This window comes from Myotis nattereri, assembly GCF_964212035.1.
Source record: "Myotis nattereri genome assembly, chromosome: 4".
Classification (NCBI taxonomy): Eukaryota; Metazoa; Chordata; class Mammalia; order Chiroptera; family Vespertilionidae; genus Myotis; species Myotis nattereri.
The window spans coordinates 81,816,877-81,837,436 of record NC_138079.1 but is presented as its reverse complement, the minus strand read 5'-3'; the positions used below and the strand labels follow the sequence as shown (position 1 = coordinate 81,837,436).

At 53.7% G+C, this 20,560-nt stretch overlaps 2 protein-coding genes across 2 annotated transcripts in view; both read left to right on the top strand.

Moving 5' to 3' along the window:
- Positions 1–7,694, top strand: part of SRRM3 (serine/arginine repetitive matrix 3) — a 60,543-nt gene extending 52,849 nt beyond the window's left edge. The window contains exons 15-17 of the transcript XR_013995835.1: positions 6,248–6,758; positions 7,232–7,295; positions 7,384–7,694. The gene's annotated coding sequence lies outside the window, so the exon portion shown is untranslated. The remainder of the gene's footprint in view (positions 1–6,247; positions 6,759–7,231; positions 7,296–7,383) is intronic.
- On the top strand, positions 6,389–7,694 carry HSPB1 (heat shock protein family B (small) member 1; the record flags this gene model as incomplete). Its single annotated transcript, XM_081088681.1, has 3 exons — positions 6,389–6,758; positions 7,232–7,295; positions 7,384–7,694. 3 exons carry the CDS (start codon positions 6,389–6,391, stop codon positions 7,571–7,573), a joined length of 624 nt encoding a protein of 207 aa, XP_080944807.1. The 3' UTR covers positions 7,574–7,694.
- Positions 7,695–20,560: the final 12,866 nt, after the last annotated feature.

Genomic DNA, 20,560 nt, shown 5'->3' with positions numbered 1-20,560 from the left:
CCCGATTCCATTTCCTCGTTGCTCAGTCTGAGGCCTTCCTCCCTGCACCCCACAGCTAGTCCTGTTTTCCTGCAGCTGGCCCGGGCTTTCTAGGTCCTGTTTTCCTATTGGTTCCCTGCAGATGGTACCACTTTCCCCAGATGGTACCACTTCTTCCCTTTCTGCCCCCCATCTCCATTCCTGGCCCAACAGTCCCGGGCTTCTCACTAGCACCCCTCCCATACCCATCTCTTGCCCTCTCCCATCCCTCCTGCTCTATCTAAAATGCAAATCTAACCTTTCATTCACTTATTCCACACATACTTATGGGAAACCTACTGTGTGCCACACAGTCCCTGGCTCTGAGGACACAGTATTGAATTAATGAAACTGAGCTTCCTGCCATGTGGACCCTGCATCCCTCCTGTGACCAAGTTCACCAGCTCATAGGACTTGAAAGGCTATGGAATGGCTCCACCTGGAACAGCAATCCTTTCCTCCTGCAAGCCCCCCAACCTCCTCTCCCACCGCTGCCCTTTACTCCAGGTCAGCTGACCCTCCTCCCTGGGCCCCCCAAAAATGCCCCTTCACCTCCACAGGTTCAGGCTCAGCTCAGCTCAGCTGCCTCCTATTCTGAAGAGGCTCTGGTCCCCAGCTGTGGTCCCCACTCCTGCCTCTCTGAGTTCCTCCCGTGCTGGATTTGCTCCTGACTTTAGGGCCTTACACTCTTGTTCCAGTTGTTCGTTGGCAAGTTGCTCTCCCCATAAATCTGTGAGCTTCTGGAGCCCAGCCCTCGCTTTATTGGTCTCTGCTCCCCTCCACAGCCTTGTAAAGTGGTTGCCCTTGAAATGTTTGTGGAATGAGTAAATGAGTGAACAAGGGGGCCATGCAGTGAGCAGTTCCAGAAACCCTGGGGGCAGGCAGAGGCCCAAAGGCAAGGTGTGGTGGCCGCAGGAAGACACTAGAGGGCGACAGAGAGGAAAAACTGCCAGCTGGGATCCGCCGGGAGGGGCACAAAACAGGAGAGGCCTGGGGGAGGGTCCCCGTCACCCCGAAGCCCGAAGCTCACGTCCTCCGCGCCCTCACTGGCTGTTTGAGAAAGGCCGTTCCCTGGGAAAAGACGCGGAGGGCACCAGGGCACCAAACCCCTTTTCCTCCCACATCGGAGGGTCAGCCTCTGCTCCATACCTTGGGAAAAGAGAAAAATACTACCAGGAAGGCAGGCAGGAAAACAGGAAACCCCAATTCTGCATTGGTAACAAGGAAGGGGAAGTGGGATGGGGGTGGGGGAACCTTCCCAGGATGTGAGCCTTTGGGATGCTGTAGGTTCTCTCTCCACAGATGGGAGCCGCAGGGATACCCTCCCCCTGTCCCCCCCTCTTTCCCCTGCCCCCATTTCCCCCCTCCCAACACACTCAGCAACCCGGCAGCTGGGCAGGGCTTTTGTATGTCCTGTTTTCCTATTGGCTTCCTGCAGCCCCAGACTCAGGGTAGCAAGTCACAAGTGCACATGCCCAGTTTGGGTGTCCCAGCTGGCATGCCCCCCCCCCCCCAATCCCCTGCCTCTCTTAAATGCTCTTGGAAGCCCCCTGGCCTCTTACCAGTCTCTCAGCTGAAGGCATATTCAACAAACCAGTCCAATCACCAGACGACGCCTTCCCTTCCTTCTCCAGGTCCCCCTCTGCCTGAGAAAGTCTCTCGGGACACCTGAGCCATGGGGGTGCTTCAGCTGTAGGGACTCCCACCTCCACGGATGCCCCATCTCCACATCCTCCCTCACCCCGCCCTGCACTCACACATACACAGCCCCTCTGGAAGCCTTAGATGGCAGAGCAGCAGTGTAGGGAACCCGGGGGAGGGGGAAGTGGAGGAGAAACTGTTGATTCATGGTGCTGGAAGGAGCCCTAGAGAACATCCCGTCCAATGGTCTCATTGCACAGATGAAGAAAATGAGTCATGGGAGCCGGCCGCTGGCTGAGGTCCCAGAGCGGGTCCCCAGACTCCCAAGCTACACAGATTATTTCTGCTGGACAGCAGGGCAGCTGGGGCCAGAAGATGGGTCCCCTTCCACCTGGCCCCTCCTTACCACCCCTGCAGTGGTGATGGGGGTGATGTGATCCCAAGGTCAGCCAGAAGCCGAGGCCTAGTGGGTGGGCAGGCCGGAGGGTCAGTGTCTAGAGACACTTCCAGAAAGACCTGGTGCTCCCCCAACCCCCCATGTGCTCTGATTACTGCCGCTCACATTTTCAATTCCCAGCAGGCTCAGCAACAAGCGAAATCTGTCAGCTGTCGGGCCTCTCCAGGGAGCTCTCTCAGCTGCCTGAAGACTCTCGAACTTTCTCTGAGGTTGTGTCAGGGAAAGAGGAGCTGGCTCAGCCACAGTTGGCAAATACCAGCCAAGGGTGTGGCTATTGTGCCGACGGCCTCAGGCACAGTGCCAGGATGGGAGGCAGGTCTCGGGGCTGCTGCAGAATATCCCAGACTTTGGGGCCACGGATGAGAGGAGGGCCCCCTCCAATTAAGTAACCCCAGACCCTACTGTGCCCATCTTCCTTCGCTTCTCCCTCCCAATGGCTTCTGGGAAATCCCTAGGGGGTGGACTTAACTGTCCTTTTAATCCCAGAAAAACTACCCCTGGCAGTTCAGTGCTAGAGCAGATGATTGTCAAAGACCATTTGGGCAGGTGGGCAAGTGGAAGCTGACATTCAGCCCTTGTTCCTCTTGCCAGGTCCTGTGGCTGGGTTTAGGGTGCAGGCTTTTGGAGGAAGAGCATCTTGGTCAGGGATGGAGGCACCCCAGAGAGTCTGGCCCAACCGTCTCTGTCCTGATAGGCAACCCTTGTTGAAAACAGCACCCTGTTCCCAGAATCCCACCGCACTCCCTGGGCTGCCTGGCAGTCTCTCTCCTGCAGGACAGAGGATCAGGAGGCCTGAGTTCCAGGCTCTCATACCCCCTTCCAGCTTTGTGACCTTGGGAAGTTCTGACCCTCAGTCTCCTCATCTCAGTAATGGGGCTCTGATAAGATACGTGGACATGCTCTAATGCTCATGCAACTGGGTAACTCTCATTAGTCTAAGCCTCAGTGTCCAAAATTAAAGGCCCTCTTTCCTTAAGGGTTAACACGGTGAGCACCAGGCATTTCACATGCATTCTTGCATCTGAGATTCACCACAATCCTGCAAGGTGGGTGGATCGCTAGCCACATTTTGCAGATGGGGACATGTGGGCTCAGAGAGGTCACCAGGCCAGTGAACAGCAGCACCCAGAGTCAAGCCCAGCTTTGTTTGACCCCAAAACCCAGTTTTTCCCACAACCCACCCCCTCTTACCACGGGTAATGGGGTGTAATGGGAACGCCCCAGAGCTACCCATGTCCCCTCCCTTGTGACTGGCAGGGTGACCCAAGTCCCTCAAGAACTGGCTCATTGCAGATGAATGTTGAGTTCTCCGTTCTGCCGCCCACCTGCCGTGGGCAGAGCGCTGTGTTGTTGCGCTTCAGGTTGTACAGCTTCCCCTAGCTGGGGCAGCAGGACAGATCCTCCCTGCCTGGTTTCAGACAAGATGAAGGGAGCTATGAAGGGAGCTTGTGTCTACAAAGTGCCCCCACCCAGAGCGTGGCTGGGCCTGGCAGGACCACGCTTGAAAGCACCCATGACTACACCTGACAGCTCCCTCAAGGGTGGGGCACCCGGGCTCCAGTCTGGGCCAAGGTGGGCAGGCAGGGGCAGATGAGGGCCCTCCCTGGCTCCTGACTTCATCCTGACTTTATGGGGCTGGGAGTGCCAAGGAGTGAAAGCCTGGGGCTTCTTGAAGCTGAGACCCTTGTGGGGTGCGGCCAGTAGTTCCCAACTGAGATTCACTGGGCTCATGACAGGATCCAGCAAGGGCGATGGGGCAGAGGGCAGGGGTCCTGTCTGCCTCCCACCCTTGGCTCAATAGAACCCCAGGGGCTCAGAGGTCTTTCCGGAGGTGACCTCAGATTTGTATGGCCCAGTCCCAGCTCTTTCCTGATGGAGAGCAGAGGGGTAAGAAGGAAAGGCGTCCAGGAGCTCTCTCTCTTGAAGAGGAAACGGAGACTTAGAGATGGCGTGAGGCTTGTTACTCCTTGTTTATCAAGGTACGTGGCCTGGAGTCTGGCTTCCAGCCCCTCAGCGTCCTGGGAAGAACAGCCCTCCTATTCTTGTTAGCAGGGAGGGTCTCAGAAAGAGAGGAGGTAGGGAAACTCCAAGGTAAGAGCCCTTGAGGGTAAGAGCCCTGAGCAGTAGAGGCAAGAGGCTTACTCTGCTAAGGGTCCTAGAGACTGTGGGACAGTCACTCTCAACCTCAGTCTCCTCATCTAAGAAGATAATAGGACAGAGTCTCCAGAAGGAAGGCTGGGCACGGAAACGCCTCTGAAGGCAGGAGAGAGGGAATGTTAGGATTACGGCAGGAGCGCAGGGGCACCACTCTCTCCCAGAGGTGAAATATTGGGGATTGCATCCCATAGGTGGTCAGGTAGGAGGTGGGGTCAAGGTACAGGCCTCAAGTTATGAGCAAGATTGAGCAAACTGTACCATCTGGAGTCCCCTCCCCCTTTGTACTGTGGGAATCAAAAACAAAAGGGGCTTTGTGATTATAATTTGCAAAACGGGAAACTGAGGCCCAGGGAAAGAAGGGCCTTCTCTAAAACCACACAGTAAGCCAATGGCAAAGCCCAGACTAGACTCAAGGTTGCTGCATTTCAGGTTCCCTGTCCTCCAGGAAAAATAGATTTTACAGAGCAAGAGCAGAGTAGAATTTCTGGGCGCCTTTGACAATCCAATATGGAGTCACTGTCAGCTAAGACTGAGGTATGTCAAGACTGAGGTAATGGGGTGTAATGGGAACGCCCTTAGGAGGGGCCCAGAAGGCCCAAAACCACAAGTCTGGACACACAAAAGGATTCCTTTTGGACACCGCTATGAGTGAGACCTCCACCCCTGGTGACCGTAAGAAGTCAGAGCTCCTACACCTCAGGCTTGGCTATACCACAGGTCATGCTTGGATCCCTGCCAGACTTCTCCTCCACCAGACGCATGCCACCACGGTAGCCACCTGGCTAGAGACTGAGGCCTGCCTCTCCACCTGCAGGCTCCCCCCGTGACGGAAACTTTGCTGTGCTCATGTAACCTCCCCCTCTCTTTGTATAGCCTGCGTGGGAGTCTATTGGCTTATTGGAAGGTCTCCCCTAATGAACTTGGCATTGTGGAAAGAAGCTGGCATTGTGTAACTCCTTTCAGGGCTGCTCACAGCATAGATATAATGTAGAGATTGACAATAACCTTCCTCCTGACCCCCCACCCTCAGCACTGGACCTGGGGTTTCTCATCTGGGCCAGCCCCACTGCTGGGGGCAGGGGGAAATGGTCAGACCCATACATGCCACTGCCTCTGCAACAAGGGTAGGTTACCTATGCCCTCTCCTCCCTCCCCCCTCTCTTCAATTCCAGGTAGACAATAACAGTAATTAATTCTCATGTACCAGGCCCTGGGCGAAAAGTCTTGCTTGCGTGAAGTCATTGAATCCTCACATCAATCCAATGATGTGAGCATCATCATCATCATCATCATCTCCATTTTCCAGATGGGGAAACTGAGGCCCAAGGAGTCTAACTTGCACAAGTTCTTCCATTAATGGCAAAGCCAGGATTTGAACGCAGGCAGTCTGGTTCCATAGCCCACACTCCTAAAAACCACACCAGACTGCTTTTTTTTTTTTTTAAATATATTTTATTGATTTTTTTACAGAGAGGAAGGGAGAGAGCTAGAGAGTTAGAAACATCGATCAGCTGCCTCCTGCACATCTCCCACTGGGGATATGCCCGCAACCCAGGTACATGCCCTTGACCGGAATCGAACCTGGGACCTTTCAGTCCGCAGGCCGACGCTCTATCCACTGGGCCAAACCGGTTTCGGCCAGACTGCTTCTTAAAACATTCTGTCACAGATAACTGTGGTTCACATTTTGGCTCCGCCACTTCCTAGCTGTGTGGCCTGGGACGAGTAGCTCAACTCCTCTCATCTTTGTCCACCTGGACAAAAGGATGGGACCGTCCACAGGCAGTGGCCCAGGGCGTTAGCGCCCAGGCCTGCGAGTGTCCGGCAGTGGGCACTGCATCAGCATCAGCACTCCCGTCATTTGTTTTTTTGAACCAGAGAAGGTTCCAGATGTGGGCAGAACCTTCCTCGCCCCGCCCCTGCCCCGGTATGCAGCGGGAGGGGCTGCCCCTAACTAGTCATTGCCATTAATAGAGACCTGAAGCACCTCCTGCTAAAAATACCCGGCTGAAGCCCTTTAAAAGCGCTGCCGGCTCCAGCGCCGGGCAGTTCTCCGAGCCTCAGCGAGACGCGCAGAACCCAGAACCGAGCCAGCATACCCAGAACCGAGCCAGCATGACCGAGCGCCGCGTGCCCTTCTCGCTCCTGCGGAGCCCCAGCTGGGACCCTTTCCGCGACTGGTACCCGGTGCAGCACCGCCTCTTCGAGCAGGCCTTCGGCATGCCGCGGCTGCCCGAGGAGTGGTCGCAGTGCTTCGGCCGCAGCGGCTGGCCGGGCTACGTGCGCCCGCTCCCCGCGGCCGCGGTCGAGGGCGCCCCGGCGGTGGCCGCGCCCGCCTACAGCCGCGCGCTCAGCCGACAGCTCAGCAGCGGCGTCTCCGAGATCCAGCACACGCCCGACCGCTGGCGCGTGTCCCTGGACGTCAACCACTTCGCCCCCGAGGAGCTGACGGTCAAGACCAAGGAGGGCGTGGTGGAGATCAGCGGTGAGCACCCCGCCCCAGCCCGGCCAGCGCGGGTGAAGCTAGCGGGGCGGGCGGGGAGCCCGGGCCGGGAAAACGTAGCCGCCTGGCCCCGAGGACACCCCCGGTGCCCTCTTCTCCGGAATGGGGGGTGAGGATAGCTCCCAACGGAACTTCTGGCCCCCAAAACCGCTCTCTTAGGGGAAGAGGTGACCTCTTCCAGCGGAGATTTTACGCCCCCTCCGTCCACCCCCAGCGTCCAGGCTCCCCGGCGCTGTCCCTGCCTCTTTCCCGGCCCGTGGAGGGGGCGTGTGCGCCAGGCAAATGGAACTTGGCCGAAGTCGATGCGGGCCTGGGACAGTCCGGGAGGGGGTGGCCCAAAACTCTCCACCAGTTTGGGTCGGCCATGAGTCCCGGCCACTAGGTGGGGCGTGTTTGGATGTAGCTCGCCGAGAGGCGGCCCCTCGCTCACCCTCTGACCTCCTTCCCTTCCCCAGGCAAGCACGAAGAGCGACAGGATGAGCACGGCTACATTTCCCGCTGCTTCACTCGGAAATACACGTGAGTCTGGGCACTCGGTGGTGGGGGGCGGGAGGATACGCGACTCAGCTGTGTGTGTGACTCTCGTCCTCCTTTTCTGCGCGTCCAGGCTTCCCCCTGGTGTGGACCCCACCCTGGTGTCGTCTTCCCTGTCCCCTGAGGGCACGCTCACCGTGGAGGCCCCGATGCCCAAGCCAGCCAGCCAGTCATCCGAGATCACCATCCCTGTCACCTTCGAGGCTCGTGCCCAGCTTGGGGGCCCAGAAGCTGGGAAGCCCGAGCAATCTGGAGCCCAGTGAAGGCCTTTGCCCTGCTTCAAACCCGCATTAGCCGTCACCGACCATCCCCACCTGCCAGCCTGTCTGCTCTTTTGATACGTTTATGTTCTGTTTTTCTCAAATAAAGTTCAAAGCAACTGCCCGCCACCGCCTCAGACCCTGGTGTGTGTGTAGGCCTAGAGTTGGCGCTATTTGCTGGCTCACACATTCCTCATATGTGCCAAGGCCCTGCAGTGTCCTCAGCCCCATGCTGGGCCCTGTGGGTACAGTGGGGTCCATCACAGGGCACAGCCCTGCTCTCCAGCCCTGTGTCCATGAAAAGAGAAGGAATGATTGTGACCAGCAATTAAAACTCCAAAAGCCAGGTGTGGGAGCCAGGGAAACCAGGAGAGGCTCCTGGCCGAGGCTTGGGTACTCAGGGACACCTAGCTGGGGGTAGGTAGACGGGGACCACAGTTCCCCTGGGGATGGGAACTTCCTGGGAGCTCAGAGTCCGATACTGACTTCATCATGACTTTATTATTCTCCTAGAGAGGGACAGGGCCATTTAGCTGGTAGGGGAGGTGTGGCGACTCCAGGTGACTTTCTCAGGGGAGGTGGGACTATTCAGAGGACCCATTCCCCATCCCCCCAGGCCCGTGCATGCAGGATGGGGCCTGGGCTCTCAGGCCTGAGGGTTTCCTCTAGAGCAGTGGTTCTCAACCTTCCTGATGCCGCGACCCTTTAATACAGCTCCTCATGTTGTGGTGACCCCCAACCATAAAATTATTTTCGTTGCTACTTCATAACTGTAATTTTGCTACTGTTATGAATCGTCATGTAAATATCTGATATGCAGGGTGTATTTTCATTGGTACAAATTGAACATAATTAAAGCATAGTGATTCATCACAAAAACAATATGTAATTATATATGTGTTTTCCGATGGTCTTAGGCAACCCCTGTGAAAGGGTCGTTCGACCCCCAAAGGAGTCGCGACCCACAGGTTGGCGACCCACAGGTTGAGAACCGCTGCTCTAGATACTGAGGCCTAGGTTTTGGTGGGAGAGAGGCAAAGACCCTGACAGAAGGGTTAGTTGGTCGCTCCAGGAGGGCCTACCTTGACTGGACCAGGCAGGAACAGTCACACCTACCTTGGCCCTCTCCTTTGTCTGCCCTCGCCCAACCCACTACCCTCTTACCTGACCCAAGGAGGGTTCTGGGAGACCTGGGAGAGGCGAAAAGCAGGCTGGGGCTTTGGAACCCAGTCTCAAGTCCTCAAGAGCTTGAGAAACCCCACACTATCTCCACAGACGAGGAACCAGAGCCTGAGGCTAAGGCAAGATACCCCTTTTCTAGGCCCACAGCCTTACTTTTCACAGGTGCTGGAGCGGAGCAGCATCCCACAGGGAAGGGCCTGGGCATGCATGTGTACACGCACATGCCACCCCCGACACGGCCCAGCTTCCTCATTTTCCCTCTCTAGCGCGGGCTCCCTGTTGGGATACCATAATATGGAGCAGGCATAACGCCAAAGCAGGTCTCAGCCCTCAGAGGCTTCACCAAACCTGGAGGGAAGCCAAGAGGAAAATAAACACATGGAACAAAGGATTGTGCTGGCCCAGCTGGCAGCACAGGTCTGGGCCTGAAGGCCAGGGCACTACCCAGTCTACCCACCCTTCCACCTTCCACTCATTTCTTGAGCTCCAGTCTCCTAAATCTGCCACCCTCCTTCCAGACACACACAAACCACATCTCTGGTGTCTCCTGGACACCTCCATGATCCCGCGGCAACAACCCAGAGTCAGCCTGTCTAGTTCTCGCCCCTGCTCAGATCACCCGCTCCCTTGTGGTTGGCAGTGGGGTGGCCCTAGCCTCCACGGGTGTGGCTGCATCCCCCTGCCTTGTCAGAGAGAGCTTCCAGCTACTCCAGCAGTGCCCTTGAAGTGTGGGGAAGCTGATGCCAAGCCTTTGACAAGGCTATAATCCTCATCAGCCCTGGGAAAAGATGTGGTTAGTCCTGCTTAACTGGGCACAGCAAGCCTCAAAGAAGGGAAGAAACTTGCCCTAGTCCGCACAGCTAGTCCAGGAGGGGCGGCAGACATCTGTGTGGCCATAGGGAGGGGAGAGCAGGTTAGCTCAGATAGGAAGGCGGAGGACGGGGTGGGGAGGGGGTATTCCACAGCTTAAAGTGCTGCAAATGAGGCGTGGTGGGCCCTCAGGAGGAGGAAGACAGGGATGCAGTTGAGCCCAAGGGCCACAGCTGTCCAAGGGAGCCAGGCTGCAAAACGGCCTGGAGAGAGCGTCTAGGGGTCTCAGAGCCAGAGGCCAGAGCCATGGTCTGTGGCAGGCAGGGGTCAGCACCTGGGGTGCTGTCAGTGCTATAGGAGTGGGGTCCACGAGCAGCAGCTTTGAGGCGCCCAGGGTCTAGGCCAGGGGTGGGCAAACTTTTTGACTCAAGGGCCACAATCGGTTCTTAAACTGGACCGGAGGCCGGAACAAAAGCATGGATGGAGTGTTTGTGTGAACTAATATAAATTCAAAGTAAACATCATTACATAAAAGGGTACGGTCTTTTTTTTCAATAGTTTTATTCATTTCAAATGGGCCGGATCCAGCCCGCGGGCCGTAGTTTGCCCACGGGCCGTAGTTTGCCCACGGCTGGTCTAGGCCATAATCTGACACACACTGAGCCATGGTGCAAGTGGGAGGGAAGGAATTCACTCCCTGCAAAGGAAACAGGCCCCAGTCTCCATGGGAAACTAAGGTAGGAAACTGAGGGTGATGGCCCGTAGCCTGCCTGGGCCACACCAGGGACAGAGGCCGAGGGGATCTGAGGTGGGCCGGCCCTATGCCCAGAGCTCAGCTTGGAAGATGTGGAATCTGAGGCAGCACCTCTGGGCAGAGTAGACAGGGCTGCTGGCTCAGGCCTGGGGGTCTCCATGGGGAGGGGCTGGCACTGGGCTTTGGGAGACCTGGTGAGTCCCTGCATGCCTGCTGTGATGCAGCAGCAGTTCCAAGCCTCTCCAGGCATTTCCCTAATTTCCAATGGGTCCTTCTCTAAAGGCCCCTGACGTTCTTCAAGTCTGCAGACGCAGACATTGGCCTTGATTTGATGGATGTAGCATCTGGACCTCTCTGCTCAGCCAAAGGGCATCTGAAGGGCAATACTCCATGCTCCAGGCTGATGACAAAGGCTCCCTTGAGGACCTCAAGTCCCCGTGGCTGCCGGTCACCCCTCGCTGGTGCAGTCTCCCTTAGGGATCTGTAGAGCACAGAAGCCTTCCTCCGGCCCAGGCTGATTCCCAGGTCTCTCCTTTTCTCTATCCCTCCCAGTTGTGAAATCTGCCCTCCCTGTTGGCACCTCCTCTGGCCCAGCACCCAGCCAGTCGGTCCAAGTCCCTGCTCTCAAGGGGGCAAGTGTAGGAAACAGCTCTGTGACAAGCAGCATTATGCATCAGAGAGAGGCTGGGACAGGCTGCGGCGTCTCAGTGGGGTGGGGAAAAGGTTTTTCCAGGAGTGACCCTTGTGCCCATATGCCAGGGGAATATCATGGGCAAAGGCTAGATGGCTGGTGCATTCAGGCTGGAGAAGCAGCAAGTAAAGGAGAAAGAGAGGGCAAATGAGAGAGGTGATGGGGCCCTGAAGGCCATGCTTTGTAGGTTATGGAGTCGGGAATTGGTTTAAGCATCCCTGCCTTAGAAACCGCATCCAGGTCTTACAGGAGAATGTTTGGTAAGGAGCCAGCCAAGAGGCAGGGGCAATGTGCTGCTGAGATGTAGTGGACCTGTAATGCCAGGAAGAGAGGGAAAAGGAACCAGGTGCCTGGATGTAGCAGCAGCAGGCTCTGCAGTGTGGAGTGACGGACGGAGGTAGAGGTGTGGGGAGTGGGCAGGGGAAGGAGGAGATCTGCTGAGGCCATGGTTCATTCCCTGGGGCTTGCTGACTTCATTGCCTCTGTAAGGTGGAGCAGACCCCAGACCTTGGCTGCTGGATGAGTGAACTGTTTCCAGATATCATTATTTCCTTGCTACAGAATCAACCTAATGCAGGCTGCTCTCTGGAGAGGGTGGGGTGGGAGGCAAAAGTTGCCCAGAGGACCCCAGTCCTGGGTCCGAATGGTATGGCCAGAGAACATTTGTGATGGGGGACAACCAAAGGAATAAAGATGAGGGTCAGGCCCAGAAACTGGCCACTGGGTTACAGAGACCTTAGGCCCTGGGTTTTCTAGAGGCCACCAAGCTTTCCGCTCCCCTGACAGAGCCCAGGGCAGGGCAGAAGTCAGGCTGGCCAGGGTCCTATCTTAGACTCCCTGCACCCCACCCCACCTCCACATGCACATAGTGGGACTTGGAAGTTTGGGACACCCCCAAAGCTCAGGGCTTGGCCCCAGGCCCAGATTTGCACAGCAGCAAGGAGCTGCCAGCCCAGGACCAAACCAGGGAAGGAGAGGGAGGAAGCTGCATGGGTGAGGGCACTTAGCAAGCCTGGGCTGGTCTTCGCCAGAATCGGGCACTGGGTAAGATGGGGCTAAGCCCTGTCCTCATGCTGCTCTCCCAGGGTTGTGGGCCCAGGGAATGTGGAGGAAGCCCACCATGTGCCTTCTACCCCCAAAGCGTGTACTGCCTATCAATCAACCAGTGTCCCTGTGTGCCAGCTGTAAGGAGCACAGGGTCCCGTGGGGGAGACGCACAAGTAAGCAGGAGCTCACTCCATGCCTGGCATAATTCTCTTAGTCACGGGCTCTGGGTCCTCTCCCCCCTCTTCCACCTGGCCAGGTGACTTTGGACTTCACTGTGTGTATGTACATACACATATATACATGACTCTCCCTCCATATATATAAAACCCTGCCCCCCAAGGATGAACCATATTCTCATGGACTTCTTTTTTGATAGTTCTGCCAACTTCTAGTTGTGCTGGGAGAACTGGCAGCATGAAAAGTGGCAGGAATCCCAGGGTTAGCTGAGAAGGGATAGCTCCAGATCAATAGCAGAATCGCTGGATGGCCTCAGATAGGAGCATGGAGGGTGGCAGAGCCCTGCGGGCCAGCCTGCCACCTCACTCTCCACTGAGGGTCAGACTGAGAGCCAGGGCTCCCAACACCCGCCCAAAGAGAAAAGGTCATGGGGAAAACTGCAGTTACGGGAGGGGTCCTGGCAGCATAAGGGCCCCCTCCCGCCCTTCCTTCCAGCCTGGCTCACTTACCAGTCTGCTATACCACCCTGCCCAGCCTAAGGTGGTGGTGGTTGGATCAAGATGCATCGGTGGTTCAGGGACTGCCTCAGTGGAGGAAGTTACATCCACCCCCAGGGGTTAACAGGGCAGAACCTGAACCTGCCGGGAAGGCTTGGACTAAATAATAAATAGAATAGAGGGGGCAAGAGCAGCGCTATTTTTAAGAGGCATGGCCCGGGAGCCAGCCCTGCTCTGGGCGGTTTCCCTTCTGAGGGATCTGGGTGGCCTCTGAGGCCCCTCCTGCCCTGACTGCCTGTCCGTGTGGTGCAGAATGGGGATCGAGGTGGAATGAGGAAGACTGGCGGCCGCCCAGGGTCGGTCCCCTAACAATGGTAGGAAGGCCGAAGTCCCAGGGGGGCCCAAGGAGGCAAGGATAGCTCTCTGCAGAACCAACAAGAGGCCTTCACGGGGAAGGCTTCAGTCTTGGCCCTGACCCCAGGGCAGACCTGGGTAACCCTTTTCTTCTCACGTTTCCCTTCTACAAGATGAGTCCTTTAAGTCTGCTTTAGGGATGGCTGTGAGAGTCTGTGTTCAGACGTGGGAGGGTGGGGTTGGTGGTGGGGGTGGGGGTGGGGGGAGTGGAGAGACAATGGGATAGGGAGACTGAGAACTTAATTAGGTGAATGGATGACAAGAGAGGTTATTGTGCCCTCTCCCCACCAAGCCCTCCCTCTCTGATCCCCACCTGACCTCTCTCTGAGCCATGGTGGCAGAGCTATCCTTTTACAATCCGCTCAATCTACCCTAGGCCTGACCCCCCTGAAAGCCTTGAACCCTGTGAGTAGTCTCACAGGCCAATCCCTCAGCAGGGGTTCTGGAGGCCCCAGGCAATGGCCTCTGGGTGAGAAAAAGAGTGACTCTGGAGGAGTAATCCATCACCACTAAGCAGGCAGCAGGCCTGGCCAGCTCAGGCCTCAGACTGTACTAGCCAACTCCAGAAATAAAGCCTTGGCCCCACCGGCCAGGGGGATGGAGCAGGGCCAAGGCAGCCCTGAAACTGCCTCCTGCAGGGTGCCCCAGGCTGAGCACCAGAATTCTATCTGCTCCTCCCCTCCCTCTAGGCCAGTGGTTCTCAACCTTCCTAATGCTGCGACCCTTTAATACAGTTCCTCATGTTGTGGTGACCCCCAACCATAAAATTATTTTCGTTGCTACTTCAACTGTAATTTTGCTACTGTTATGAATCGTCATGTAAATATCTGATATGAAGGATGTATTTTCATTGGTACGAATTGAACATAATTAAAGCATAGTGATTCATCACGAAAACAATATGTAATTATATATGTGTTTTCCGATGGTCTTAGGCGACCCCTGTGAAAGGGCCGTTCGACCCCCAAAGGGGCTGTGACCCACAGGTTGAGAACCGCTGCTCTAGGCCCTGATAGGACAGTAAGTGACTGCCCCCTGGTGCTCTACAGAGACATCCAGATACCTGACACCACTCACCCCGGAACATTTGGGAATCTGTCTCTAGCTCTGGGTCCTGCCAGGTCCGGAGGAGAAATGGGCGCAGAAGACCTGGTTTTGGAAGACACTGACACCCCCTAGCCTGGCACCTCCCATGCCCTTTTCTCTGCTCTGGGCCTCAGTCTCTGAGAGCCCTCAAGCCTCCTGAAAGTTCCCTCCTGAAGGACCCAGCTCACCCCCCTGGGTGCCACCCCTGCCTCTGCCTTTGAGGGCCTGGCAGCCAAGGCCTGGACCCAGAACCCCTGCCCCACCCTGCTGCTTAGGTATTGACCACAGTTTCTGTTACTAATCACAACTGTCATGTGTTGGGCACCTGTTAGCTGTCAATCACTCCTTAGCTTATTAAATCCTCACAGCAACCCTATACTTCTGAGAGGCAGAACAGGATTGTGGTTATGCTTTTGGCCACTGGTGTCAGATTGCCTGGGTTCAAATCCCCATTGGCCCACTTACTAGCTGTGGGATCTTGGGCAGGGTACAATTCTTAGTTTCTTTCTCTGCAAAATGAAGCTGATTATACGCATTAATACACACGAAGCCTTTAGAACAGTGCCTTGTTACTAAGCATATTAAGCACAAGATCAATACTAGGCGTTTTTATAAAGTAGATTGCATTATTCCCATTTTACAAATATGGAAATGGTGGGATGAGAATTCACATGCTGAGCTCTTAAGCTTTCTATCACTAACAGCCCTTCATTTGGCAAATGACATACTTGCTAAGTGACAGAAATCTCACCTTTCTAAACAGTCAGTAGCTACTGAGAATGATTAAGTCCTAAATCTAGGTTTGATTGTGCCGTGGGCAACCCATCCCCCCTCCCAGACCTCAGGATTATACAACAGCTCTATGTTGGGAGATGAGAAGGGCAGAGATTGGGGTGTCTGTGCTCCCTAACATTTCTGACAGCTGATTCTGGGGGAGAGCCCCGGGTGGCCACCATTCAATTTAAAGTTATTGTGAACGTCTATCCAGGAGTGCGGGGAAAGCAAGGGAATTCAGTGGGAGAACAGCACACGCACAGAGGCTGGGGTCAGGCAGCAGGTGAGGCTAGAGAAGTAGAGTGGGGCCTGGCTGTGCCAGAGAACCTTGAGTGCCAAAGCGCAGGGGCTGTCCCTCTCACCCGGGGCTCTGCCATAGGACCAGTGTGTGAGGCGACAGGGCCCAAGCCAACCCCCTTTGAGCCCTTCCTACTGTTTTGTACAGATAATGCTGACCTCCTGAGGCACAACAAGCCTACACCGGACCTTAGAGGGCGCTTCGTTAAGGAGGGGAAACTGAGGGCCGCCACGGGGTCTAGGGCGCAGCAGGAGTGAGGCTCCGCCCGCCCACACCAGCTCCTTCCACCGATCAAGGCAACGGGCAACGCCAATACAAGCCGCTGAAGCCGTGTTACGCTTCGTGATGCCCTGAAGCGCTCGGACCAGGTTACTCCGGGTGGCAAAGACGCACACGGAGGGCGGTGGCGAGGGCGGAGGGCCGGTTGGAAAAGGGAGGTTGCAGCCCGGCAAACGGTGGAAGGAGGAAGGGGTCCGGAGCGAATGGGAAGGGGCAGCTGCGCGGGCAGATCCCGGCGCAGGAACCCAAGTCTTAGCAACAGGCCGACCATTGGAGGAGCGGACAGATTGGCCTGCGATTGGCTGTCGCCAAAGCCCGGTTGGAAGACGGGCGGGTCCGCGCTCACAGACCGTGTCTAGCGGGTCCCGGAACCTTCCGGCCGGAGTCATCAGAGCCCCACTTCTTTGGAGCAGGAGCAGAGGCTGGCCCGGTCTTGCGGCGGGGCCGGTGCGCACGACGGGAGAGCGCGTAGAGCCATGCAGCTCACCCACGCAAACTCACCCGTGTGCCCTTGGGCCCACGCGGACAGCAAAATCCTTCGCTTGGGGTCTAGGTGTTTGGGAGGTGACGAGAGAGAAGCCAGAGGACAGCGCGCTGGACTGGAGGGCCCGGCTACTGTCTTGGGGCCTTGGCCAACCCGTGTTGCATGAAGGCTTGCAGGAAGCAGCACCGGCTGAAACTGGGGCGGGTGGGGCTCCGTGAGGACCAGCTGCAGAGCCGGCGGCGCCCAGTGGGGGACAGCAGATGACAGCACCACCGGAGCAAGCCCCTACCTTGCGGGGGGGTTGGTACCGGGCTCAGACCCTGTCCAGAATTGGTGCTGAATTCCCCCTCCTGATTCCAGGGCCTTGCAAACCATTCGGCAACCCATATAATGGGACAGAGGCGGCCAGATCAGTCTTCGCTTGTACACATTGGGTGCTGAAGCCTTGACGGATGGAACAAGGCTATTATGTTTGGCTACCCAGGTTCATTTTGGCATCTATCACCATGAGGCTAAAGAAACTTAAACCCTAATATGCCACTGGGAGCAATTATTACTCCCTTTGCTATCGTCCGGCAGTGGGATGTAGTATCTGCTTGATCCTAGACATCTGGACTGCATTTAGGGAGATTATATGGAAAGGGACTCACCCAAGATGCTTGTAGTCAGCCACAAGCTGCTCATCCTATATACTGGCCATAACTGCCTAAATCTTGTCTCTATTTCAAATGTAACCTAATCTAGGGCAAGAGAATATTTATCATTCTTAAGTCTTCCACTACCTAACCTAGACTAACAATACTAACTCACAACTTTCCCAAAAGGTATGTTTTTAAAACTGAGCAGGCAAAAACACCTATAAACCATGACATAAATCCATATATTGGGAGGAAAGGATTTTTGGAAGGCAATATGCTTTGATAGAATTCAAAATGTGCTTCCCATCAGGCTTTAAAGAACTGACCATGAAAACCCCATCCCTAAATTCTGGCTTCAAGCTAAGAGAACGTGAAAAGAGGTATAAGGTGTTGATGTCTCTTCTTAGCCCCTAAGGAAGACCCAGTTAGTAGAGTGATTTGCCCATCATGGGAGGAAGAACCAGTTTACACTACGATCATGTTAAAACAAGCCTAGATTCTTTCTAGGGATGTAGATTCAACACGAAGGCAGCCAACCTCTGACATGCCTGCCTAGTCCTAAGAACTCCCAAGTACATGGTGGGCCACTCACTGTTTCACCACCTCCCCAAGATCCAGGCAGAACAGCTGCAAGCCACCAGGACCCACCAGGCCAAGTGAGTGCAAGTCTGACACGGCTCACTGACTGGGCACCTAATACTTTATTCATCCAGGAGAGGTAGGAGAGGGTTTTCAGGAGGCAAAACACCCCAGGTGGCAGGTACTCTAGCCCGTTGTTCAGAACTGCAGGTCAGTCTTCCTAAGCTTGGGTAACAGGCCCTGGTGCTGGCTGCTGCTGAAGATGACCTGATTCAGAGGGAGGGTGCTGGCCAGCCACTATTCCGCATGGAGCAACTAAGGCTGGAGGGACAACATAAATCTTTATACAAGAGAAAAAAAAGTACCCCAAGATGGCTGGGAACAAATTAAATGACACAGGAGGAAACCACTGGGCAAACCCAGAATGTGGGCCATTCCATAAGACCATTAAGTAGCCTGGTTCTTGAGAAGCGGTGAAAAGAACAGTCTAAAGAAACATAATGAAATCCAATTAATTAATTTTAATTAGATCCTATTTGGTCTGTGTGGTGTGTGTGTGTTTTTAATTATTATCTAAAGTTTTACATATGTCTCCCTTTTCCCCAATTGACCCTTCCCCCCGGTCTGTGTGTTTTGGGGTGGTTACAAAAAATGTCATTATTTTTCAAGGCTCTACAAGACGGAGAAATATAAAACAAATACAACAAAATTTAACTGTCGTATCAAGTAGTGGGTATTTGGTTGTCACTGTGCCATCCTTTTCAACTTTCGTCTTTGAAAATTTCCAAAATAAAGAGCTGGGGGCTAAGTGGCCCAATACCAACTACCCTTTAAATTGGGGTTAAATCTAATTCAAGAGGTACTTATTGGGTTGACTAAATTTCAGTTATCCATATTTAAAATCACAAAGCAAAGCCTTTTATGAACCTAGAGCCACCGAGAGTTCAAAAGAAGCAAAAATCTTTCTCAAAGCCAGAGTTAAGTCTACTGTCGCAAACTGAGCCAGACTAGGAAGACTGGAGAATAGTGATTACCTCTAAGAAAATGGGTGACTTGGGAAGCAGGCATAGGAGAGTTACTGATAAACCAGGAGTCACCAAACTACTGTCAAGATAGTAAATACCTTAAGCTTCATGGGCAACACAGTGTCTCTTTGTACTTTTTTCTTCACTACCTTTAAAATGTAAAAACCATGCTTGGCGTTGAGTGTTGGCGTGTGGACCAAAGGATCCTGGGTTCGATTCCAGTCAAGGACACATACCTCAGCTGTAGGCCCGCCCTAGCCTGGACCTTGGTCAGGGCTCATGCAGGAGGCAACCAATCAATGTGTTTCTCTCACATTGATATTTCTGCTTTTCCCTCTCTAAAAATCAATGGAAAATTATCCTTGGGTGAGAAAAAAACCCCAAAACCATTCTTAGCTCAAAGGCAGTACAAAAACCTGTTTTAGACTACACCCTCTTGCATTTTTAACATGCATGTACTACTTATTCAAATAAAAAAAAAGTTCCCCAAAATAACTTTCCTCTCCCATACTGTGGATAACTGAGTGCCATTTGAGAATATTACTTAAAGTGGGAAATCCTAGCCCATTTTGTTTTGCCAGATGTGGATTAAGTCTGAAGATGGGATACCAACAATCCTAAACCCTGATACTAAGGATTCATCAGTGTTACCCAGACACTCTTGCCCCAGCTCTTCTCTGACCACAGGTGTCTATGGTTAATTAGAAGTGGGGTTTGTAGCCATTCAGATTCACCCACATTTATCCTTATCCAAGCTGGTATCCCACATTTTAATGATCTGATTAGGCTGGTGACCACTTAATGCCAACTCTTAGAAACAGAGAACAGTGTTAGCCAGCTAGTTTTCAGAATGTTTCGCCCAGCTTGCTTTGAGAACTGTGCAACCAAGCGTAGGTAACTGACATTCTTAGCCGCTCAGATCAGCAGTGAGTCAACATGCAGTTTCAGCTGAACAGCAGAGGCCAATGCATGTGGTAATGACACATAAATAGAGTGAAGGACAACCACTCACACTGAATAGCAAACTTACCTGCTACACTTTTAGGTCCCCTGCCATTAAATTTCATTTGGTGGCCCCTCCGCTCCACCTGCAAAGTTCTAGGAATGGAGAACTGTGCTCTGTGGATGCCCAAGCAGAGTAGATCATTCACCCCTTTATAATTACTCTCCTGCACCTCTCTCATCATCTTTATTTAATTACTTCATACTATCAGTAATTTTTTTCAATTCCAAAGTGCACTGAGGAACAGGACCCCTCCTTGGTGCCTAATCTGGTGCATCATGCAATTCCAGATATTCTTCTCTCTCCAAATACTTCAACAACATAGCACAATAGATTGAATGCTGAAGCAGCTATGAGTCCAGCTGAGCTCTACAAAGAGAACAGCAAAATTCTAAAATAATGCTATTGTTCCTATTTTTACTTTGGAAAACAATTACTTTTCATGAAATTATCTTAACATGTAATGTGTTATTATTTTAAGTAAATAAGTATTTTTAGTTTCCAGTTTTAGATACGCCCCCCATACACAAAAGCACTTAAGAGTTGTGTAAAGGGGTCCTAAGATGAAAAAGTTCGAGAAATGCTGCATTAAGGAACTCTCTAAAACTGGACAGAAACACAACAGACATTTTATCGCAGGGGAGATTTAAGTCAAGTCTGCTGAAATCCTGTCAAATTCCAGGTACTCATAATGGGAAATTACATGGAAGGAAGAAGGGTGTAAAAATAGCAACTTTCAGGAGCTAACCCTTATTTCTAACCTTGGAGAGTCTGTTACTTTCAATAAGCTTGACTCTACTGATCTTACCCATATCTGTACTTTCCTGTTAGCAAGATGTCGGATTCATCTCTCTACCCACAGTAACTCCCATATTAAAAGCTCTCAGTCAGACCAATGTGGCTCAGTGGTTGAGTGTTGACCTATGTACGGGAGGTCACAGTTCGATTCTGGTCAGGGCACATGCCTGGGTTGTGGGCATGATCCCCAGTGTGGGGCGAGCAGGAGGCAGCCGATCAATGATTCTCTCATCATTGACGTTTCTCTCTCCCTTCCTCTCTGAAATCAATAAAATTAAAACAAACAAAAACTCTCAGTGTGGCTGAATGTTGGCAGCTGCTCAGTTTGAGCTTCCTAGCTGAGCAGAAATAGCCTGGCATTGCTCAGGAGGGCCAAAGATTGGGTGGGGCTCCAATGTGGGCTTACCAGCAAGTGGAGAGACCTCAGGCGCATTGGTCATTTCTATTTCCACAG